The sequence below is a fragment of the Neovison vison genome, chromosome 5 (assembly GCF_020171115.1).
Source record: "Neovison vison isolate M4711 chromosome 5, ASM_NN_V1, whole genome shotgun sequence".
Lineage (NCBI taxonomy): Eukaryota > Metazoa > Chordata > Mammalia > Carnivora > Mustelidae > Neogale > Neogale vison.
In genome coordinates, this window is record NC_058095.1 from 56,401,549 (window position 1) to 56,420,728 (window position 19,180).

The 19,180-nt window shown below is 60.6% G+C and overlaps 3 protein-coding genes and 1 long non-coding RNA gene across 4 annotated transcripts; 3 read left to right on the top strand and 1 right to left on the bottom strand.

Moving 5' to 3' along the window:
• The first annotated feature begins 283 nt into the window (after positions 1-283).
• LOC122907363 lies at positions 284-2,190 on the top strand. Its single transcript, XM_044250254.1, has 4 exons — positions 284-780; positions 1,144-1,251; positions 1,388-1,459; positions 1,685-2,190. The coding sequence occupies exons 1-4, from the start codon at positions 284-286 to the stop codon at positions 1,794-1,796; spliced, it is 789 nt and encodes a 262-aa protein (XP_044106189.1). The 3' UTR covers positions 1,797-2,190.
• A 2,003-nt stretch (positions 2,191-4,193) lies between these two features.
• Positions 4,194-15,532, top strand: ACAP1 (ArfGAP with coiled-coil, ankyrin repeat and PH domains 1). The gene is made up of 22 exons (XM_044248963.1): positions 4,194-4,434; positions 4,991-5,048; positions 8,750-8,869; positions 9,053-9,106; positions 9,201-9,259; positions 9,494-9,677; positions 9,817-9,861; positions 9,983-10,078; positions 10,227-10,301; positions 10,383-10,492; positions 11,479-11,530; positions 11,626-11,726; positions 11,979-12,102; positions 12,206-12,417; positions 12,874-12,943; positions 13,068-13,162; positions 13,262-13,431; positions 13,927-14,099; positions 14,475-14,584; positions 14,671-14,781; positions 15,097-15,146; positions 15,324-15,532. Exons 1-22 carry the CDS (start codon positions 4,382-4,384, stop codon positions 15,422-15,424), a joined length of 2,223 nt encoding a protein of 740 aa, XP_044104898.1. The 5' UTR covers positions 4,194-4,381; the 3' UTR covers positions 15,425-15,532.
• Positions 11,704-14,357, bottom strand: LOC122906699. The gene is made up of 3 exons (XR_006384592.1): positions 14,179-14,357; positions 12,751-12,956; positions 11,704-11,826 (listed from the first exon to the last, which is right to left on the bottom strand). It is a non-coding gene; the product is annotated as an uncharacterized LOC122906699 (long non-coding RNA).
• A 1,330-nt stretch (positions 15,533-16,862) lies between the features above and the next one.
• KCTD11 (potassium channel tetramerization domain containing 11) lies at positions 16,863-18,940 on the top strand. Its single transcript, XM_044248962.1, has one exon. It carries the CDS (start codon positions 16,963-16,965, stop codon positions 17,659-17,661), a length of 699 nt encoding a protein of 232 aa, XP_044104897.1. The 5' UTR covers positions 16,863-16,962; the 3' UTR covers positions 17,662-18,940.
• The last annotated feature ends 240 nt before the right edge of the window (positions 18,941-19,180 follow it).

The following is a 19,180-nucleotide window of genomic DNA, read 5'->3' on the forward strand; positions in this document are numbered from 1 at the left end:
GGCCCCGAACAAGGACCCTGATTGTGATTGGATAATGCGGATGAAGGCGGTGATGGGGAAGAAGGGCGGGAACAAATCCCAGAGACAAAGAAAGAAGGCCTTTGGGTGGGACACAAAGGGAGGGGCCCTGGCCCGAGGTCCCTCTATAAAGCTTGATTCCGGGGCCCCGGCTTTAGGGAGCAGAGCGGACGAACACCCGGGCTTCGGCCCGATGGTCCCCAGGCTGCGGTGGGGGCGGGGCCGCGGGGCGGGGCCAAGTTGAACCGGGAGGTGGGGCGGGGCCATGGAGAGGCGGGAGGCTCTAGGGGCTGCTGGCGGCCTCCGCGGGGAATCCCCGGGAGCGGCACCCAAGGGTGTGCCAGAAGGAGTCAGAACGGAGGAGGCCGACGCCGGGCCGCCGTCCGGGGTGGTCCCGTCTCAGGGTTCTGGGCCCTCCCCGCACTCCGTGGAAATCGTAACTTGCGCTCCTGGTTCTAGCCGGCCCACCGCGGGGGTAGCTGTCCTCGGTTCGGGGCCCCACCGGCCCCCGGGGGAGGTTGCGAGCCTCAGCGCCGGGTCCGGGACACACCCTGACGGATTACCTGCCCCCTTCCCTGAAGCCAGTGTGTGCGGGACCTGCAGCCCCGGGTCGGGGGGCTCTGGGGTGTACAGCTGGGAATGCAGTCCATCGCGCTCCGGGTCAACCTGCTTGAACCTCCACAAACCTTGTGAGGACTGGCCCCGCAGCATCCTAAAGACCAGCACCACCATCCTGATGCAGAAATCCCTTAGTGCTGACAAGTACGGAATCCAGCTCGGCCGGCTCCCGGCGCCGAGCCCAGAGGGAGGGGTGCGGGACACTGGCGGGGGCGGAGCTCGGGGAGGGGGTGGAGTCCCGACAACCTGGAAGCCCGGGCGGCACAGGGCCACTGGGTGGGAAACCCGAGGTCCCGGGCCTTGGGGAGAGCAGCGGGTGCCCGGTCCATGCTGGCTACACAGTGCGTGCAGATCATTGGGTGTAATCCCGATCCCCAGGCTCCTCTGCCTCGGACACGACGAGAGGGTACAAGGAAAAGGTTTTGAATGAAGGAATGAGGGAGGGCTGTAAGGAGGAGGTCGCCGGGAGGTCTCCTCCCCATTTCTTGTGTCCTTACCCTACTCCAGGAAAAAGGCCCAGCGGTGGGATGAAATGAACATCCTGGCCACCTACCACCCCGCTGACAAGGATTATGGGTTTATGAAGGTGGATGAGCCCAGCACCCCCTACCAAAGGTGCAGAGCCTGCAGCCCTAGCCTTCAGCCCAGACCCTTCACTATTCAAAGGGGGTTTGGGGAGGCAGAGAGGTCTCAGGGACTGGATACTGCCTGGTGCCCCGCCTCTCAGCCCTGCTCCCTCCCTCCACCGCAGGCTGCAGGACAGCGATGAGGACATGCCTGGGGTGGTCTCTCACACAGTGACTCCCCAGGAGCTGGCTGAAAGGTGAGAGGCCCACCGGAGATCAGTAGGGATGTGGGGCCTCTTCCTTCCTCCACCCCTGGGGTCAGAGCCCCCTCTGCTTTTTGGCCACCAGAATGGGAAGAACTTCAATTCCTATCAGGACTGACCAAGGCCAAGGTGGGAGAGAGCAAGCCAGCGAGGCCCCATCTACCACCTGCCCCCCTTGTCCTTTCCCCTTGGGTGCCAACTAGTCTCCTTCCCCTTCAGGTTTGCAACAATGGACAATTTCTACCCCAAGGTCCTGCGGTACCGTAATAAGAGAAGTTCAGAGTCTTCAGACATCTTTTCCAAGACACGTGAGATGAGGGGTCAGGGCTGAGTGGAAAGGGGAGGCAGAGTGAACCCTCGGCAGGAGCCTGGCAGGAAAGCCCAGCTCTTACCATGGCCCACAGACTCCAGTGATTTTGACAAGCACCGAAAATCGCACTATGATGAGGGAAAGTTCCTCAAGGCTCAGAAAAGCCTTCCCTTCAGTAAGAACAAGCCCTGCCATGGTGCTCGCTCCAGTCTGGGCAGCGGTAGTCGGGTCATGGAGCCCAGGCCTGTGGAGAGAGGCCGGATGGGAGGACTGACCGGAGAAGTCCAAGATGAGATATGTCTGGTGACCAGGAACCACGTCCCAGAAGTCAAGGGTTAGCCCTGGGCCTTGAGAGGGAGGTGATGGGTGGCAAGCCCAGGGAAGACAGAAAGCAGCTGGGGGCGTCTGGGTGACTCAGTGGGTTAAAACCTCTGCCTTTGGCTCAGGTCATGGTCTCAGGGTTCTGGGATCGAGCCCCACATCGGGCTCTCTGCTCGGCAGGGAGCCTGCTTTCCTTCCTCTCTCTCTGCCTGCCTCTCTGCCTACTTGCGATCTCTGTCCAATAAATAAATAAAATCTTTTTTAAAATAAATAAAATCTTTAAATTAAAAAAAAAAGAAAGAAAGAAGGCAACTGGAGTGGGGTCCTCAGCACGACCCTCAGGAAGCCCGAGAAAGGCGTGGGGGATGGAGAGCTCGCTGGGGTTTCCTAACGTGGGAGAAGGGCATAGAATGGAGATGAGAACCCGGGGCCTGAGCTTCTCCCCTGTGCAGGGGGGGCTCTTATGGACACCTGTGGATCCCTGGATGCCCCAGGCAGCTGGAAGACTCAGCGTGATTGCGATGACTCCTCAGATCCCCCTACCTTCAGAAACCCGTCCCTGCCTTCAGCCACCGTCGTGTGGGACCAGGACGTTGATCAGCAGCGCAAGGAGTATTATAGCAAGGGAAGGTACCTCAGATGCTCTCCCCACCCAGAGCTTGAGGAGGACACAGAAGACGAGCCCGAGCAGCGGGACAGTGAGAGCCGGTGGGGTCAGCCCGGGGCAGGGGGTGCCGACAACCAACAGACTTGAGGGGTGCCCCAACCTTGACCCCCTGATCCTGCCAGGCTCAGCAGATTTTAACTGGGTGATTGAGAGTCCCACAGGCACTGAGGTCCGTCTATTGGAGCACGCAGAAAGCCCCGTTCAGGATCCCCGGGCCTCCGAGGAGTCCCTGGCAGGGACATCGCAGCCTGGTGAGGGCACTGGGCCACAAGGCCTGGCTCTTGGCCAGCTCCCATCCCCCCAACCGCCCTTCTTTGCACACCGGGGTAGATCGCAACAGATGCCAAGAGCAGCCTCAAGCATCCTGGTGTGCAAGGCCCAAGTTGTACAGAGAGGAACTGGGGAGGCTCAGAAGGGACGGGGACCCCCTCTAGCTTGGGACTACCCGCTGGCCACATGCCTCCTCCCTGACTCCTCTCTGCCACTCACCACATTGCAGGGGCTACCCTGTCCTCCAAAGACAGAGCAGAGTCAGGCTGGTGTCAGTGGGTGATATCCAAGGAGCTCGACTGGCTAAGCCCAGAAAGCTTGGAGAAGGAACTTGGAAGCAGCCCACACTCTCCACACCAAAACCAGTGCAGATGTGAGCCTGGGGAGGGGTGAGGGGCTGCCTGCACTGGCCAGGGAGGGAGAGGGCCTGAGTGGGTAGCTTCTACAGAGTTTCAGGGGGGCAGGGGCCAGATCTCCCACCTGTTACAAGACAGCCAGTGACCCATTCCTTTCTCCGTCCAGACGAAACCTTGCGGATTCGATGGACACAGGAGGAGGAAAGCAGACAATAAAAACTGTAGCCAGCCTGGGGTGAGATGGGGGCCAGCGTCTCCCAGGCCTCACCCCTTTCAGGTGGACAATAAAGAGAAGTGCAGGAGCCTGGGTGCTGTGACTCGTTCACGGAGGATGGGCCTGCTCAGTCACCGAGGACAGGGGAGGAGGGAGGGACCTCCACACACAGGAAACCACAGCGAGCAGAGCAAAGAAAGCTGGGAGCAGCCTGGCAGACTGGACTCAGCAAGGGCTTTTGAGGCCCAGAAGCAGGGCTGCAGCAGGGGGCCGGCGCTTGGTGTGGCTCGACCAACCTTATATGTACCATGTTAGCATCTTTAGTTCTTCCAACAAGCCCGGGGACTGGGGGGGGGCCATCATCCCCACCTTCCAGATGAGCTAACCTGAGGAATCAATGAGCTTGCCCAGGGTCCCTCCGAGAGACAGAATCAGGACTTGAGCCTACATCTGCCAGCCCCCCCAATCCCTGTGTCCCCCAAGGAGAAAGTCAGAGGGCCCTGGGCTCCCAGGAGGAAGGGGACAGCCAAGTCTCAGTGGGCGGGGCTACGGCTTATCCGCCTGGCCCCGCCTCTGCCCCTCCCTTGCGCCGCCAGCAAGTGTGAAGTGAGAGGTCCTCCTTGGACACCCCTTACCCTTGGAGAAGGAATTGGGCACCCCCCCACAGGCTCTTCCCCAGGAGAGGACCCCCTCCTCCTTCCTCATCAACCCCTCCGGGGGCAGGGAGCATCTCCACCGTGTACCCCTGCCCGTCAGTCCCAAGACAAGACAAGCTGAGATGACTGTCAAGCTGGATTTCGAGGAGTGTCTCAAGGACTCACCCCGTTTCCGGTAAGTGTGCACAGGTCTGGGGGACACGGGGGTGAGGTCCAACCCCCCTAACACACACACACACCACCACCACACACACAGCACACAGCCTTCCCCAGGCCAGATGTCCTTCCAGGGGACAAGTTCACAAAGGGACAAGATCAAACTCGAGGACCAGAGTAGCACCTCCACTAGGCGACCCCGGGCTCTGATACTCTGCACCCCCTTTCCGGGCAGAGGGGGCCGCTCCAGCCGGTCTTGCCCCCAGAGCTGACACTCTCTCCTCCCGTCTTGGGGACCCCTGCCCCTCCCCCAGCACCTGCTGGGGCGGTTAGCAACTTCCTGCCTGGGCCACATCCACCCTCCCATTACCCTTCCTGCTCGGCCTGGGCCCCACGAGCTCCCACACTACACAGAGGAAGGGAGCCCAAGAGGGCGGGTGGTCAAGCCAGCCCCCTTCACCGATCAGTTTTTCTGTCTGTCTCATTACGCACTAACCCCAACGCCAACCTTCCTGGGGGGCCCGGACCCAGTGCACCCAGACTCTGTTCTGGTGACCCTGTGCCTCTCTTCCCAGAGCCTCCATCGAGCTGGTGGAAGCCGAGGTGTCAGAACTGGAGACCCGGCTGGAAAAGGTGACGGGGGAGAGGCAACCCAGGATGGCATTAAGATGAGAGGGGCGGGCTGGGGAGAAAAGTGGAGAACCCCAAAGAGTTCCGAGTGTTGTTGAATGCTAACCGTGTGGGCTAAATACTATGGGGGCCACAGAGAAGGAGGTGGGAGCTCTGTACCCACAAGGAGCACAGGATCTTGGAAGACCAGACTCCCTGTGGGCTTCCTGGGTCAGCTGCAAGCCCAGCCTTCTGGGCCCTGGGCCTCCAGACACAGGGACGGCAAGATGTTTGCCCCCGGGCAGCCCACAAACGGCCTTGGGGAGATAAACCAGTTGAGTGAGACACTTAAACCTCAGACAGGAAGGCCATCCCTGGCCACTTTTCATAAAATGGGCACATGTGTGCTGACAAGGTGACATCAATTTGGATGGAAATGCAGCCACAGGAGCCGCGGGTGGCTGTCCCCTCCCTCTGCCACAGGGCATGACCCGATCATGGGAGCGCTGTTTTGTGCCCTTGGCCATATTCTTTTGGGGTAGGATCAAGTTGCGTGTCCCACGCTGGTGGGGGGGTGATGCAAGGGAGGGGACCGTCCAGGGTCATCTGAGAGCATGTCTGTCACACTTGCCAATTTGCATTCTTTTTTTTTTTTTAAGATTTTATGTATTTATTTGTGTGAGAGAGAGAGCGAGAGAGAGCGAGCATGAAAAGAAGGGTCAGAGGGAGAAGCCGACTCCCCGCCAAGCAGGGAGCCTGATGCGGTAGTCAGTCACGGGACCCCAGGACCCCAGGATCATGACCTGAGCCAAAGGCAGTTGCTTAACCCACTGAGCTACCCAGGCACCTGCCAATATGTGTTCTTGTGTGTTTTTCCCCGCTAGAACATAAATGCCATGAAGGATTTTTATGTTCTGTGTTTGCTCAGTCCTCAGTGCCTATCCCACAGTCTGAAAGTTAGCCAACCACCAATTAATAGATAAGATATTTTTATATATAGTTTTTAAATTTTTTTTACAGATTTATTTATTTTAGCAATAGAGTGCCTACGAGCAGGGGAGTGGGAGAGAGAGACTCTCAGGCCGACTCCCCACTGAATGTGGACCCTCTCCTCTCCCCCTCCCCACCCACATGGGACTGGATCTCTCAACCCTGAGATCATGACCTGAACCGAAATCAAGAATCACAGGCTTAAGTGACTGAGCCACCCAGGAGCCGCTAAGCCTTTCTCAGTTAATTACAGACTTGCAAAAAGTTGCAAAGATAGCACGGGGAGGTCCCACTTACCCATCACCCAGCTTCCCCCAGTGCTGGCCTCTTGTATAAGGTTAGTATGTTACCAAACCAGGAAAGTGATGAGGGCATGACACAAGGAACAGCCTAGAGAACTTACTTGGATTCTACCCATTTTGCATGTACAGTTGACCTTTGAACAACCTGAGGGTTAGAGGCGCTGACCCTCCATACTCTCAAAAATTTAAAATATAATTCCTCATTCCCCAAAAACTTTACTGATACCCTGCATTGTTCAATGATGGAAACAATCTATGAATATGTATTTCGTGTGTATCATATTTAACGTATACTGTTTTTACAATAAAGGGAGCTAGAGGAAAGCGTTAGAAAGTCAGAAGGAAGAGGGTACCTGGTGGGGTCAGTCCAGAGAGCGTGCAACCCTGGATCTCCGGGTCATGAATTCAAGCCACATGTTGGGTGGGGCGCCTGGGTGGCTCAGTCAGTGAAGCGTCAGGTCATGATCCCAGGTCCCCGGATCGAGTCCCGCATAGGGCACCCTGCTCAGAGGAGAATTTGCTTCTCCCTCTGCCTCTCCTCTCAGCCCCGCTCGTGTTCCTTCCGTCTCTCAAATAAATAAATAAAATCTTAAAAAAAAAAAAAAAAACCAAACACATGTTGGATGTAGAGCCTGCCTCTCTGCCTACTTGTGATCTCTCTCTGTCAAATAAATAAATAAAATCTTTTTAAAAAATAATAATAATAATAAACAAAATTTTCAAAACAATGAGTCATAAGGAAGAAAAATACATTTACAGGACTGTACTGTGTTTATCCAAAAAAGTTCACTTAGAAGTGGACCAGTTTAGTTCAAACCCATGTTCAAGATCAATTGCGCTCTTTCTTTCAAAAAGTCTTTGTCTGTAATTCAATGGCATTTAATCACATGCATAAGTTCTTATAACCAGAATCACATTCAAAACACAAAAATCGGGGCGCCTGGGTAGCTCGGTGGGTTAAGCGTCTGCCTTCAGCTCAGGTCATGATCAGGTCCTGGGATTGAGCCTCACATCTACCTCTGGGCAGAGTGTGGTGTCTGCTTAAGATCCTCTCCCTCCCTCTGCCTCTGCCCCTCCACCCCTCATGTGCTCTCTCTGTCTTTCTCTCTCTCTCAAGGAAGGAAAGAAGGCAGGAAGGGAAGGAGGGGAAAAGGGCACAAAACTCTACCAACAGAAGGAACCATTCGGTGCAGCCCTTTGTCCAGCTTCCCTCCCCTGCCTTTTGTCACCCGCAGCAAGCTCTCATCTGTTCTTCTCCAGACTTTTGCCATTTCTAGAATGTTCCATAAGCGCAACCGTCCATTATGTGGCTTCTCTCTTTTTCTTCTCTCAGAGTATGCCCTTGAAGTCCACTCAGGTTGTTACGTTTCAGCACAAGGAGTTCCTGTGTGGATAGTCCGTGCCTTTGTGTTGCTGAGCACTCTTCCGTTGGCACGGATGGACAAGTTTATCCCCAGTTCGGTCTCAGGAAGTCTCATTTTTGGGGAAAGGGTGGTGGGTAGGGAAGAAACAGCTACTCAGGATCCCAGCTGCAGCCAGTGACACTGTGAGCATCTGGGTCCTTGCGCCTGACCACAGACAGCTGGCGGCGGTACCTGATTAGGTCAGGTTGTAGCTGGTCGGATCGTGGCTGGTCTCCTAACCATGACTCACCCTGTCGGCCACTTTCAGGTCCACTCTATTTCCCTGCAGCCTTTGTCAGCCCTCGAAAGTGTCTATCAGTTCAACCAAATTTCACTGAGGACCCAGGGCCCCAACTCTCCGAGACCCCGCTGCCCCGGGATTTCCCCACACAACTTCCCTGGTGGTCTCCTGCCCCCTGGGCTGAGCTGAAGGGCTCCTTAGACACTCACTCTATCCCAGCTGTGTTGACTCAGGTCAGAGCCAAGTGGTGTCCCCTCGGGGACCGTGATTCCCAAACTAGGGCCCGAGATCAGGAGACCTCACTCCAGCGCCTGGCTCTTCCAGAGGGACCCTCCTTGGGCCAGACGCAATGCGCCCCCGGAGCACCCTAAGGTTCCATGTTTGCCCTAGCCCGGTGGCCGGATGGCTAATTCATCTTAATAAGGGGGATGCTCAGTGAGCACCGGGTGGGATGACTCCAGACAGTGAAGGGCTGACGAACCTACCCCCAGCCGGGTGGCCATTTATCCCGCAAGCTGGGGTTTCCAGGGAGTGCTGCACCCAGGCAATTGGGGGCAGGATGGGAGACAGGGCAGGGGACAGAGGAAGACATTTGGGGGTGGGGAGGAGGCGACACTAGCTTTGGTGAGATGCTGGGAAGGGTTTTTAGCTGGGCACAGAGCCGTGGGAGCTAAGACGCAGACTGAGAAATCTCCTTCCTGCCAAAGGGAGAGGAGGGGCGCCCAGTGTGGGGGTGTTGGCATTGTGCGGCACACGGCATAACTCCCCCTTAACCCCGTTGCTTCTTAGCTCCTCAAGCTGGGGAATGGCCTTCTGGAAAGTGGGCGCCATTACCTTGCCGCTGGCCGTACCTTCGTCGCGGGCATTTGTGACCTGGCCCGCCTGGGTCCCCCAGAGCCCATGATGGCGGTATGTCGAGCCGGCTGGGGTCTGCAGTGCAGAGATCCTCTGGAGGGGGAGGGAGGGCCTGGGGTGTCGGGGTGCCAGGCTGGAGCAGGGCTGTGGCTGTGGCCTGAGACAGCCCTGGCAGGCTGGGTGCAGACAGCTCGCTGGCCCATGCCTGGTACTCTGTCTCTGCCTCTCCGTGCCCAGGAGTGTCTGGACAAATTCACCGAGAGCCTTAACCACAAGCTGGACAGCCACGCGGTAAGGGGGGGCACAGGAGGGACTGGTGGTGGGGAGCAGCGTTCTCTGTGGCCTGACCCTCCCCTGCCCATTTCTGCTCCCCGCACCCCCGCAGGAGCTTCTAGATGCCACCCAGCACACGCTGCAGCAGCAAATCCAGACCCTGGTCAAGGAGTGAGTTGGGAGGGGAAACTAGTCTTCTGTCCCTCTTCCCGCCACCTTAAGGGCCCCCCTGAATGGAGAAGCTGTGAGGTTGGGGGTTTCTGATGGCCCGACTGCTGTCCCCCCTCCCCACACCCCCTTGGAGTCCGGACTGGAAGGCCATACATGGGCCGCCCACCTGGGACTTCTCTGCGGGGGCTGGTGGGGGTAACTTGTTCTGCACGCTACCCCTTCCCTCCACCACAGGGGTCTCCGGGGGTTCCGAGAGGCTCGCCGGGATTTCTGGAGGGGGGCCGAGAGCCTGGAGGCTGCTCTCATCCACAACGCTGAGGTCCCCAGGCGCCGGGCCCAGGAGGCAGAAGAGGCGGGAGCTGCCTTGAAGACCGCCAGGGCCGGGTACCAGGGGCGAGCACTGGATTACGCCCTCCAGGTGCCTGCTGCCACCTGTCTCCCTCCCCGTCCCCCGGGATCCCAGGGCCTCTGGCTCCTCAAGGCTGTCAAGGCTCCCGTGCATTGGGAAGGGGCACTGTGTTTTCAAGACTGACCTGAGGTTTTTTGGGGACCCTCAGATCAACGTGATTGAGGACAAGAGGAAGTTTGACATCATGGAGTTTGTGAGTTTCGGCGTCCACAAGGGCAGGGTGGGGAGGAGCCTGCTGATGGGGGCCGGGAGGGGAGAGGGAAAGCCAGAAGGGTTCCCTGTCATCTCTGCACCCTGCCCACCTTGTCGCCCAGGTGCTGCGTCTGGTGGAGGCCCAGGCTACCCATTTCCAGCAGGGCCATGAGGAGCTGGGCCGGCTGGCCCCATATCGCAGGGAGCTGGGCGCCCAGGTGAGGCCCCGGTGGGCGGTGGGGCGGGCGGTGGTGGGCACCAGGGTGGGCAGGCTGGTGGTGGAGGGAGGGAGGGGGCTCTGAGAGGCTGTCCGGTCCTGGTTGGGGGAGGTCGGAGGATACCTGAAATGTCCCTCCTTCCGCCCAGTTGCACCAGCTGGTCCTGAATTCGGCGCGCGAGAGGAGGGACATGGAGCAGAGACACGTGCTGCTGAAGCAGAAGGTGAGGCCTCCGGGTGCGGTGGGGCCTGGCTCAGGCCCCTCTGCCCACTTCAGCTGCCTTTTGACCTCCTTGTTCCCCCAGGAGCTCGGAGGGGAGGAGCCAGAGCCAAGCCTCAAGGAAGGGCCCAGCGGGCTCCTCATGGAGGGCCACCTCTTCAAGCGCGCCAGCAACGCCTTCAAGACCTGGAGCAGGTGAGGGGCGGGGGGATCCCAATTGCCCAAACCCGCTCCATTCAGCGTTTTTTGAATGGTGACAGGGTACTAAGTGGTGAGAAAACAGGCAAAACCCGCTGCCCCCACAGACCATCCATCCCCAGCAGCAAAGCCGTCCAGTCAATCCTGTTAGGTTGGAAACGTGAGAAAGCAGGGGTGCAGAGAGCTGGTAAGGGGCTGCCATTCTAGAGAGCGTGGTCGGGCCGGCTTCCTGCTTCATGCGAAGGTGATGGCTTCCCAGTGAAGACCTGAAGGACACCTGGGGGGAGAAGGTTCTAGGCAGGGGGAGGAGCCAGCACTGAACCCGGGAGGGTCAGAGGAACAGAGAGGGGCACAAGGGTGTGGACAGAAAGAGGGAGGAGGGCGCAGGGAGGAGGAGATGTAGCCGGAGCCAACGAGAGGGCTTTGCGGGCTTCCCTGGGGACTTAGGAACCATTGCAGGGGGGGTGGGGACTTAGGAACCATTGCAGGGGTGTGTGGGGGGGTTACCTGCTCTGACTTGGCTCCTTCCCATAGAGGATATTTGCGCAAATTGGAAAACCGAACCTCCTCCCTAAGATACTTCCATCTGTCAAAGAAACTGGCAAGCGACTCAGGGCCTCTGGCGGGCTCAGTCGGTGGAGGCTGGGACTCTAGATTTTGGGGCAGTGGGTTCGGGCCCCACGTAGGTGTGGTGAATACTTCAAAAAAAGTATTATAGCAGGAGCCTAATTTTATTGGAAAAAAGCATTTTACTGCCATCTACTGGAACGTTGTCTACGCAATTGCTCAAACCTCGGTTGTCTGGGGTGTGAGCAGCTTAAGTGCACACTGGCACAGCCCTGTGTCCTCCCAACAGGATGGGAGGGTCTGCCCGGCTCTCACCGCCACCCTTATGGGGCAGAGGGCACAGCCTGTCCAGTGTCCCTGTCCCGAGCTCGTCCCGATGCCCCCCACGCCCACGACTCTCTTTCTGCCTCCTCCAGACGCTGGTTCACTATCCAGAGCAACCAACTGGTTTACCAGAAGAAGTACAAGGTAGGCAGGGGGCGTCCCAGATGCTGGGGCCCAGGGACCCTCAGCCCTTGCTACAGCTGGCTGGCTGGCTGCCCCTGGTCACCTTCCCCTTCCAGGACCCCGTGACTGTGGTGGTGGATGACCTTCGCCTCTGCACAGTGAAGCTCTGCCCGGACTCGGAGAGGCGGTTCTGCTTTGAGGTCGTGTCCCCCAGCAAGTGAGTGTAGGGCCCATCAGAGGCATCTTGGAGGTCCCCATCCAGCAGCAGGCATTAACCCTTCGGCGGCTGGACTGGGGGGAGGCCATCTGGGGGTGTCCTGGAGGGAGGGATGGGGCGATGAGGTATATTTAGAAAGAATGGACCATGTGGTCCCAAATCTCTGTTCGGCTGGTGTTTCGCATGCCAGCTGACCCTGGCACGTGGTTCCCCGGGCCTCAGACTGTCCCCCTCTGCTCCCCACTCCTGCAGGTCCTGCCTCCTGCAGGCAGACTCCGAGCGCCTCCTGCACCGGTGGGTCAGCGCCGTGCAGAGCAGCATCGCCTCGGCCTTCAGCCAGGCCCGCCTGGATGACAGCCCCCGGGGGCCTGGCCAGGTGCCTTCCCGTGGACAGTGCAGGAAACGGGGGTCCCCGGGGAGGGGAGGTCCACCCCTTCCCCAGGCCCCAGGGCCAGTCTCTCTTCCTTTGTCTCCCCCAGGGCTCGGGATACCTGGCTGCGGGCTCCTCAGCTACCCTGGGCTGTGGCGGGATGGCCCGGGGCAGGGAACCCGGTGGAGGGGGGCACGTGGCCGCCCAGGTGCAGGGCGTGGACGGCAATGCCCAGTGCTGCGACTGCCGCGAGCCAGCCCCAGAGTGGGCCAGCATCAACCTGGGCGTCACCCTCTGCATCGAGTGCTCTGGCATCCACAGGTCACTCCCCATCACCCCTGTGGGGGCCCCACTCCTTCCTGCTGGGGGAGGGGGAGGGGGCCAGCTGAAGCCCAGCATGCAGGCTCCACCCTCCCTCCCACCCTGCCCTGGCTCACACAGGGCACCGTGTCCTGGTCCTACCCGAGGAGTTTATTGGCTTGACTGGGGTGTGGGGTCAGGGCTCTTGAAGGCCGGGGAACCCACGAAGAGCAGAGAGAGAGGAGAGGCCACAAGGCCTCTGCGAGTCTGGCCGAAGTGGGGGTCGGGGGTGCGGGGGTATCCATAGGGTGAGAGAAGGGAGGTGGCTGGAAACGATGAGGCCTGAAAACTGACCTGGAGGAGAAGGGAGAAGAGGAAGCAATAGGCAGAGCCAGGCCGGGCAGCCCCCAGCCCTGTGGCCTCCTGGTCAGCGCCTGTGGCCCCACAGCAGGCCTGACCCCCACTCTGGCCTTCCAGGAGCCTCGGGGTTCATTTCTCCAAAGTCCGGTCTCTGACCCTTGACTCGTGGGAGCCAGAGCTGGTGAAGGTGACTTGGGGCGCTGCGATGAGAAAGGGGGGACGGGGTGAGTTCCGAGCTGCATGCCCCCAGGGCTCAGACACTCACCTCCTTCCCACCTGTCTGTCTCTGCCTCTGCCTGCACCTCCGGAAGCTTATGTGTGAGCTGGGGAATGTCGTCATCAACCAGATCTACGAGGCCCGTGTGGAGGCCTTGGCCGTGAAGAAGCCAGGGCCTAGCTGCTCCCGGTGAGGGTGGGGGTGGGGTGGAGCTGCTTACGGGGAGGAAGAGGGTCTGGGACTGGAGGAGGGGAGACGGTCCCCCTCTTCCCCACCATGCTCTGCCAGGCAGGAGAAGGAGGCCTGGATTCATGCCAAGTACGTGGAGAAGAAGTTCCTGACCAAGCTTCCTGAGATTCGGGGGCGAAGAGGTGGCCGGGGGTCCCCCAAGGGGCAGCCTCCTCTGCCCCCCAAGCCTTCCGTCAGGCCCCGGCCAGGGAGCCTCAGATCCAGGCCAGGTATAGCCTTGCTCAGACATTCATGGAGCCCGGCTGTGTGCCCAGCACTCTGCCAGGAGGCACAGAGCATGAGGCCCTGGCCTTCCCCTTGCCAGTGCTGGGGGTTGGGGGGTGGCCCACACCAGCATGGGTTCTTTTTTCACAAGGCAAGAGTTTCAGGGGTTAAGTGAAGGACAGGAGGGAGTGTAGGGCTAGACACAGGTAGTGAGGGTCTCAACTGCATGAGAAAAGTCAGGAGTGAGAAGGAGCCCACTGGGGGTCCCAGAGGTGGGTGGAGGGCATGCGCTTGGCCAGAGTGCAGAGAGGTCTGGGCTGCCCAGATAGTTGAACAGGAAGAGGTTAAGGAATGATGCTGTCCCTGCCCCATGCCTGGCACACACCCCAACCCTCCCCCTCCCACTGCAGTCCTGGGAGTCCCGCAGGCCTCCCTGTTAGAGCATCTGGGGACTGTGCTGAGAGTTTTGTACCAGACTCACAGCCGATTCCCTCCACCAGAGCCCCTGTCCGAGGACCTGGGCAGCCTCCATCCTGGGGCCCTGCTGTTTCGAGCTGCTGGGCACCCTCCCTCCCTCCCCACCATGGCTGACGCCCTGGCCCATGGAGCTGATGTGAACTGGGTGAACGCCGGCCAGGAGAATGCCACTCCCTTGATCCAGGCCACAGCTGCTGTGAGTCTCACTGACCTCCCCGTCCCACCCTTAGGCTCCTTCCCTCTGATCCCTCTCTGATTTGGGGCCCACCTCTCACCCGAGAGACACTGGTTGCTAAGGGTGTGTGTGGTCTGGGAGCAGACCACCTGGGTTTGAATGCCAGCTCCCACCGCTCACAGTTGTGAAGCTTTGTGTGCCTCAGTTCGCTCATCTGTAAAATAAGGTCACACACCTCATGAGATTGTACTGTGGACTTCACGGGTCAGTACAGCTAAAGAGGTAGAGCAGAGCCGGATGCACCATATCCCAGCCCCTGGACAGACCCCATCCTAAAACATCTTGGGTCAGCTTCTAAAGATGCTACCTTCTCTCCTTCTCAACCCTTCTGTGCAGAATTCTCTTCTGGCCTGTGAGTTTCTCCTCCAGAACGGGGCGAACGTGAACCAAGTGGACAACCACGGCCGGGGGCCGCTGCACCATGCAACCATTCTGGGCCACACGGGGTAGGGGCGGGCAGGGACCCCGGCTGCGGGAAGGGCGGGCGCGCGGATGGGGTGAGTGCCCGGCTGAACCTCGCTATCCTTTCCAGGCTGGCCTGCCTGTTCCTGAAACGGGGGGCCGATCTGGGAGCTCGGGACTCAGAAGGCAAAGACCCTCTGACCATCGCCATGGAAACGGCCAACGCTGACATCGTCACCTTGTAAAGCGGTCTAGGGGCGGGGCTAGAGTTTGCCCCACCCACCTGGGGCGGAGCTAACGCCGGGATCGGGCGTGATCCCGGACCTGGCCTGGGAGAGGCTGTAGCGAGTGTAGACTGGGACGTGGAGCTGGAAGAGGGGCGGGCAGGGTCCACGGACGGTGAGGTCCGCCCGCGTTGAGGGGCTTCGTGGCCCTGCGCGTCTGCAAGCACTGGCCTCGGGGGAGCGGGTGACTTTACCACCGGAGCTCCGAGGGTGGGCAGCTGGGAGTGGGGCCGCCACGAGAGAGTCCCTGGGCCGTAATTCCTCCCCCCCAGGCTCCGCTTGGCGAAGATGAGAGAGGTGGAAGCGGCCCAGGGCCAGGCAGGTAAAGAGCCTCCCGCCCCGCCCCACTGCAGTTCTGGGCTTCTGGGCCCTGAAGGCCCGCCGGGCCGCCCTCGTTACTTCCACGGCCGAGTCCACAGACTCACACCGGGCGCGCGGGTGGGCGCACGTCCCCGCGACGCCGCCTAGCGCCCGCCCAGCCCGGCCTCCCTCCCTTCAGGAGACGAGACGTATCTGGACATCTTCCGCGACTTCTCCCTCATGGCCTCGGACGACCCGGAGAAGCTGAGCCGCCGCAGTCACGACCTCCACACGCTTTGATCCCCGGCCCTCGCGCGCCCTATCTGGGCAGCCCAGACCTCTCCCGCGCCTCCGACCCTGTCCCCCCCGACCCCGCCGCCCCTGGGCCATTAAAGCCTCCGTGCTGTGCGCCTCGCGTCTTGCTTCCCCCGCAGGGCGCCTCCCTCAGGCCAGGCCGGGCGGCGGGCGCGCAGGGGTTCTGCGAGCTCGAGCCGGCGAGGTGGACGCGGCCTGGAGCCGGGCGGGTCTGGGGCGGGGCTCTTGGCCCCGGGCGACGTGGCCAGACGCATCCGGCCGGGGAGAGGCCGCCCGCGTGGGCTGGGGGGCCGGCCTCCCGGAGGGGGCAGCTGGCGTCGGGCCGGGACTGAGAGGCGGGGTGCGGCCACCCCGGCCGGCAGGCATCCCCGGAATGCGGCGGCTCAGCACCCGCCCCCTCGGGAATTCCCGATGGGAGCGACAGGGCGGACACCGCCCCCAGACCCGGGATGGCCGGGCCTCCGGCCACACGCTGGGCCGCAGACGTGAGGTCGGGCACATCTGGGGGCCCGCGGGGCGTTCGCAGCCACATCCGGAGCGACGCGCCTGAATCACCCTGGGGATCCCACCCCCGCCCGCGTGCGCCCGCCCTGCCCGTCCGCCCCGTCTCTCCGGTTCCTGACTCTCGGCTCCCACCTCCACCACTGCTGCGCGCTAGCCCCGCGGGGGCGGGGGGCGGGGCGCCAGGGAGGCGGGGCTGTCTCTTAAAGGGCCCAGGTCGCTGCCCTTAGGCCACTTCCTGGGGGCGGAGAGGACTGCGGCGACTGCGGCCACAGCCGGGGAGGCGACGGAGCCCGGGTCCCGAGACTCCCGGCTGCTCCCATCAGAGTCCTTCGGTGGTCCCGGCTCACGCTGAACGCGCATCCCCGATCCCCGGCCGCTAGGGAGGCACCTCCGCGCCCGCTCCCGTCAGCCCCGCCTCTGCCTCCGGAGACCCGCGCCGGAGCCGGGCCAGGCCAGGCCTGCGACGGGCTCCCGGGGCCCTGCGTGCACTCGCCCGCGGAGACCGCGATTTGCCCGAGAACTCGGAAGTTGGGTACTTCCGAGGGTCGGCCTGTGCTCGCCACCGTCACCTGCTGGTTGGATTCCGGAAACTCGCTGTCTGAAGCCCTCAGAGCCCAGCTGCTGACCCTCCGCCCAGAATCGAATGCGTCTGGACCGAAGTCTCCCTTCCCTCTCTGGCTCCCGCGCTTTTCAAGCGTTCTCGCAAGCTTTCCACCGTGTCTGTGCCCGGAAACCGTCTCCCCCACTACCAAGGTAGCTGGGGTGAACCCCAGATCTTACCGCCTTGTGCTCCAACCTGTGCATCCAACCCTGAGACACTCTGAACTTTATGACCCAGTTCTGCCCACACCCAGGGAGTTCCGCCTTTTCTTCTCTTTCGGTGTCTCCTGTACTCCCCCAAAATTTCGCCGCCTCCTGTGCCCTCTTCGCCCCCCTCTTTTGGGGGCCCTGTGACCCTGAATGTGGGGGGCACACTCTATTCCACCACTTTGGAGACCCTGACTCGCTTCCCAGACTCTATGCTGGGGGCCATGTTTAGGGCGGGCACCCCCATACCCCCCAACCTCAACCCCCAGGGAGGTGGCCACTACTTCATTGACAGAGATGGCAAGGCCTTCCGGCACATCCTCAATTTCCTGCGACTGGGCCGCCTGGACCTGCCCCGCGGGTATGGGGAGACAGCCCTTCTAAGGGCAGAGGCTGACTTCTACCAGATCCAGCCCCTCCTGGATGCCCTGCGGGAACTGGAGACCTCTCGGGGGGCCCCTGTACCCACAGCTGCCCTGCTCCACGCAGATGTAGATGCCAGCCCCCGCCTGGTGCATTTCTCCGCGCGCCGGGGCCCGCACCACTACGAGCTGAGCTCCGCACAGGTGGATACTTTCCGAGCCAACATCTTCTGCACGGACTCCGAGTGCCTGGGGGCCATGCGGGCCAGATTTGGGGTGGCCAGTGAGGGCAGGGCAGAGGGAGGCCCGCACTTTCGTCTGGAGTGGGCCCCCTGTCCCGCAGAACTCCCCGAGGCAGAGTATAGGAGACTGGGTCTGCAGCCTCTGTGGACTGGGGGGCCAGGAGAGCTACGGGAGGTGGTGGGCGCACCCAGCTTCCTGGAGGAGGTGCTGCGGGTGGCTCTGGAGCACGGTTTCCGTCTAGACTCCGTCTTCCCTGACCCCGAAGACCTGCTCAACTCGCGATCTCTGCGCTTCGTGCGGCACTGAAACCGCCGCCTTCCCATCTGGGCCGGGTGGGGGAGAGGGTGGACAGCAAAGGGAACGAAGCCCCCCTGAAGCCTCGTAGCTCTGCCTCTGGAGCCATGAGAGTCAGGGCTCCCGCTGCACCTGACTGGAGCCCAGGCGTGGGCAGCAGCTCCCAAGTCTAAGCGCACTGAAGGCTCACAGCCACGGGAAGGGTCTGGACTGGTGCTCAATCTGGGATGGGTGGGGAAGGTTCCCAGGCTTGTCCCTGCCGGAGACTGGCGGCCTCTAGCGTCTCCTTGGTGGAGCTCAGTATTCAAGGTTCTAGAAAAGTCGGCACACCTCTCTGCCCAGGCTCAGCCTAGCAGGACCCTGGAGGAACACTGGAGTGTGGGAGAAGGACTTCGGATAGGTGTGATGTGGTCTCCTGGACCGTGGATTCTCCTGCTGCTGAATGGGCCTGCTCTGGCCTGACCAAAGAGAGGCCAGAACACTCTAGAATATGGGAAGGGGGATTCTTCGCCACGTCCCAGGTCACCTACTAAGGGAGACAGAAAGGCTACACCCTACCCTAGGTCGGCTTAGGGAACTGGAGAGAATGCCCATACTCTAGATACCCAAGTGTTTTCTAGGGCCCCATATTGCTGGAGCTGGCCACAGGGACGAGGGCAGCATCTGCTTGGGTCCTGGGCTTGCTTTGTTCACGTGCTCACGTGTGCCAGCCAGTGTGTCTGATCGATGTGTTGGTCTCTGCCGTCCCGGCTCCTGTCTGCATTGCCAGAGACGGTATCCATGGGCTCTGCGTGCCTAGGCCGGTTTGGGGTTGCCCGGTGACTCTTTCAAGTAAATCGAGAGTGAGGAGTTTCATCAGAAAGGGGGATGCTGTGCACATGCATATAGGACATGTAGGACGCATGTAGACTGTGCACACGTAGGCAGGACAGGCCGGTGGAGGTCTGAGTCACCAGGATCTTCCGGGTGGAAGGTAAGAGAAGTCCCTGGGCCCAGCCAGGCCTAGGAGGCCCATGCAGAACTTTCCGTTGCTAAGGCAACTATGGGCACGTTGCTAAGGCAACTATGGGCACGTTGCTAGGAGATGGCTGGGAAGGCCCAGGCTGCCCAGGGCAGAGGGGAGATGAACAGAAGAGGCGGGGGGAGGACAGGGAAAGGGGTGGGATTTCTGGTTCCCCCATGAATGGGAGACTCATGCACAGCTTCTTCACCGGGGGAAGCACTCGCTCATTATCTATCGCTGGTCATGATTTACAAGAAGAAAAATAAAATTGCTTTGTGGAACCTCAAACTTGTCAAGAGTGCTGAGGGCCAGGTTGGGGGGCGCTGTCCCCTTCGTAGCAGAAGCCCTGCTTTCTCTGCCCTGGTCTTCAGGTCCTGAGTTCCTTGGGCCCCACCTTTGCCCCAGCCAGAGATGGAACAGGGGTACCATTCCATAATGTTCTAGAATCCCCAGCTGTTCTGGAACATGCTCCAATCTCCAGGCAAAGAGTTGGAACTAGGATTATAGGATTCGGAGGCCTTCGCGGCC

What these genes read in the sequence shown, in the direction of transcription:
- KCTD11 (XM_044248962.1), top strand. Translation starts at nt 16,963, where the DNA reads ATGCTGGGGGCCATGTTTAGGGCGGGCACCCCCATACCCCCCAACCTC.
- LOC122907363 (XM_044250254.1), top strand. Translation starts at nt 284, where the DNA reads ATGGAGAGGCGGGAGGCTCTAGGGGCTGCTGGCGGCCTCCGCGGGGAA. An exon ending in CCCAGCACCCCCTACCAAAG is followed by an intron (nt 1,252 to 1,387) that starts GTGCAGAGCCTG and finishes CCTCCACCGCAG; the next exon opens with GCTGCAGGACAGCGATGAGG. An exon ending in CCCCAGGAGCTGGCTGAAAG is followed by an intron (nt 1,460 to 1,684) that starts GTGAGAGGCCCA and finishes CTTCCCCTTCAG; the next exon opens with GTTTGCAACAATGGACAATT.
- ACAP1 (XM_044248963.1), top strand. Translation starts at nt 4,382, where the DNA reads ATGACTGTCAAGCTGGATTTCGAGGAGTGTCTCAAGGACTCACCCCGT. An exon ending in TTTACCAGAAGAAGTACAAG is followed by an intron (nt 11,531 to 11,625) that starts GTAGGCAGGGGG and finishes TTCCCCTTCCAG; the next exon opens with GACCCCGTGACTGTGGTGGT. An exon ending in AACGCTGACATCGTCACCTT is followed by an intron (nt 14,782 to 15,096) that starts GTAAAGCGGTCT and finishes CCTCCCCCCCAG; the next exon opens with GCTCCGCTTGGCGAAGATGA.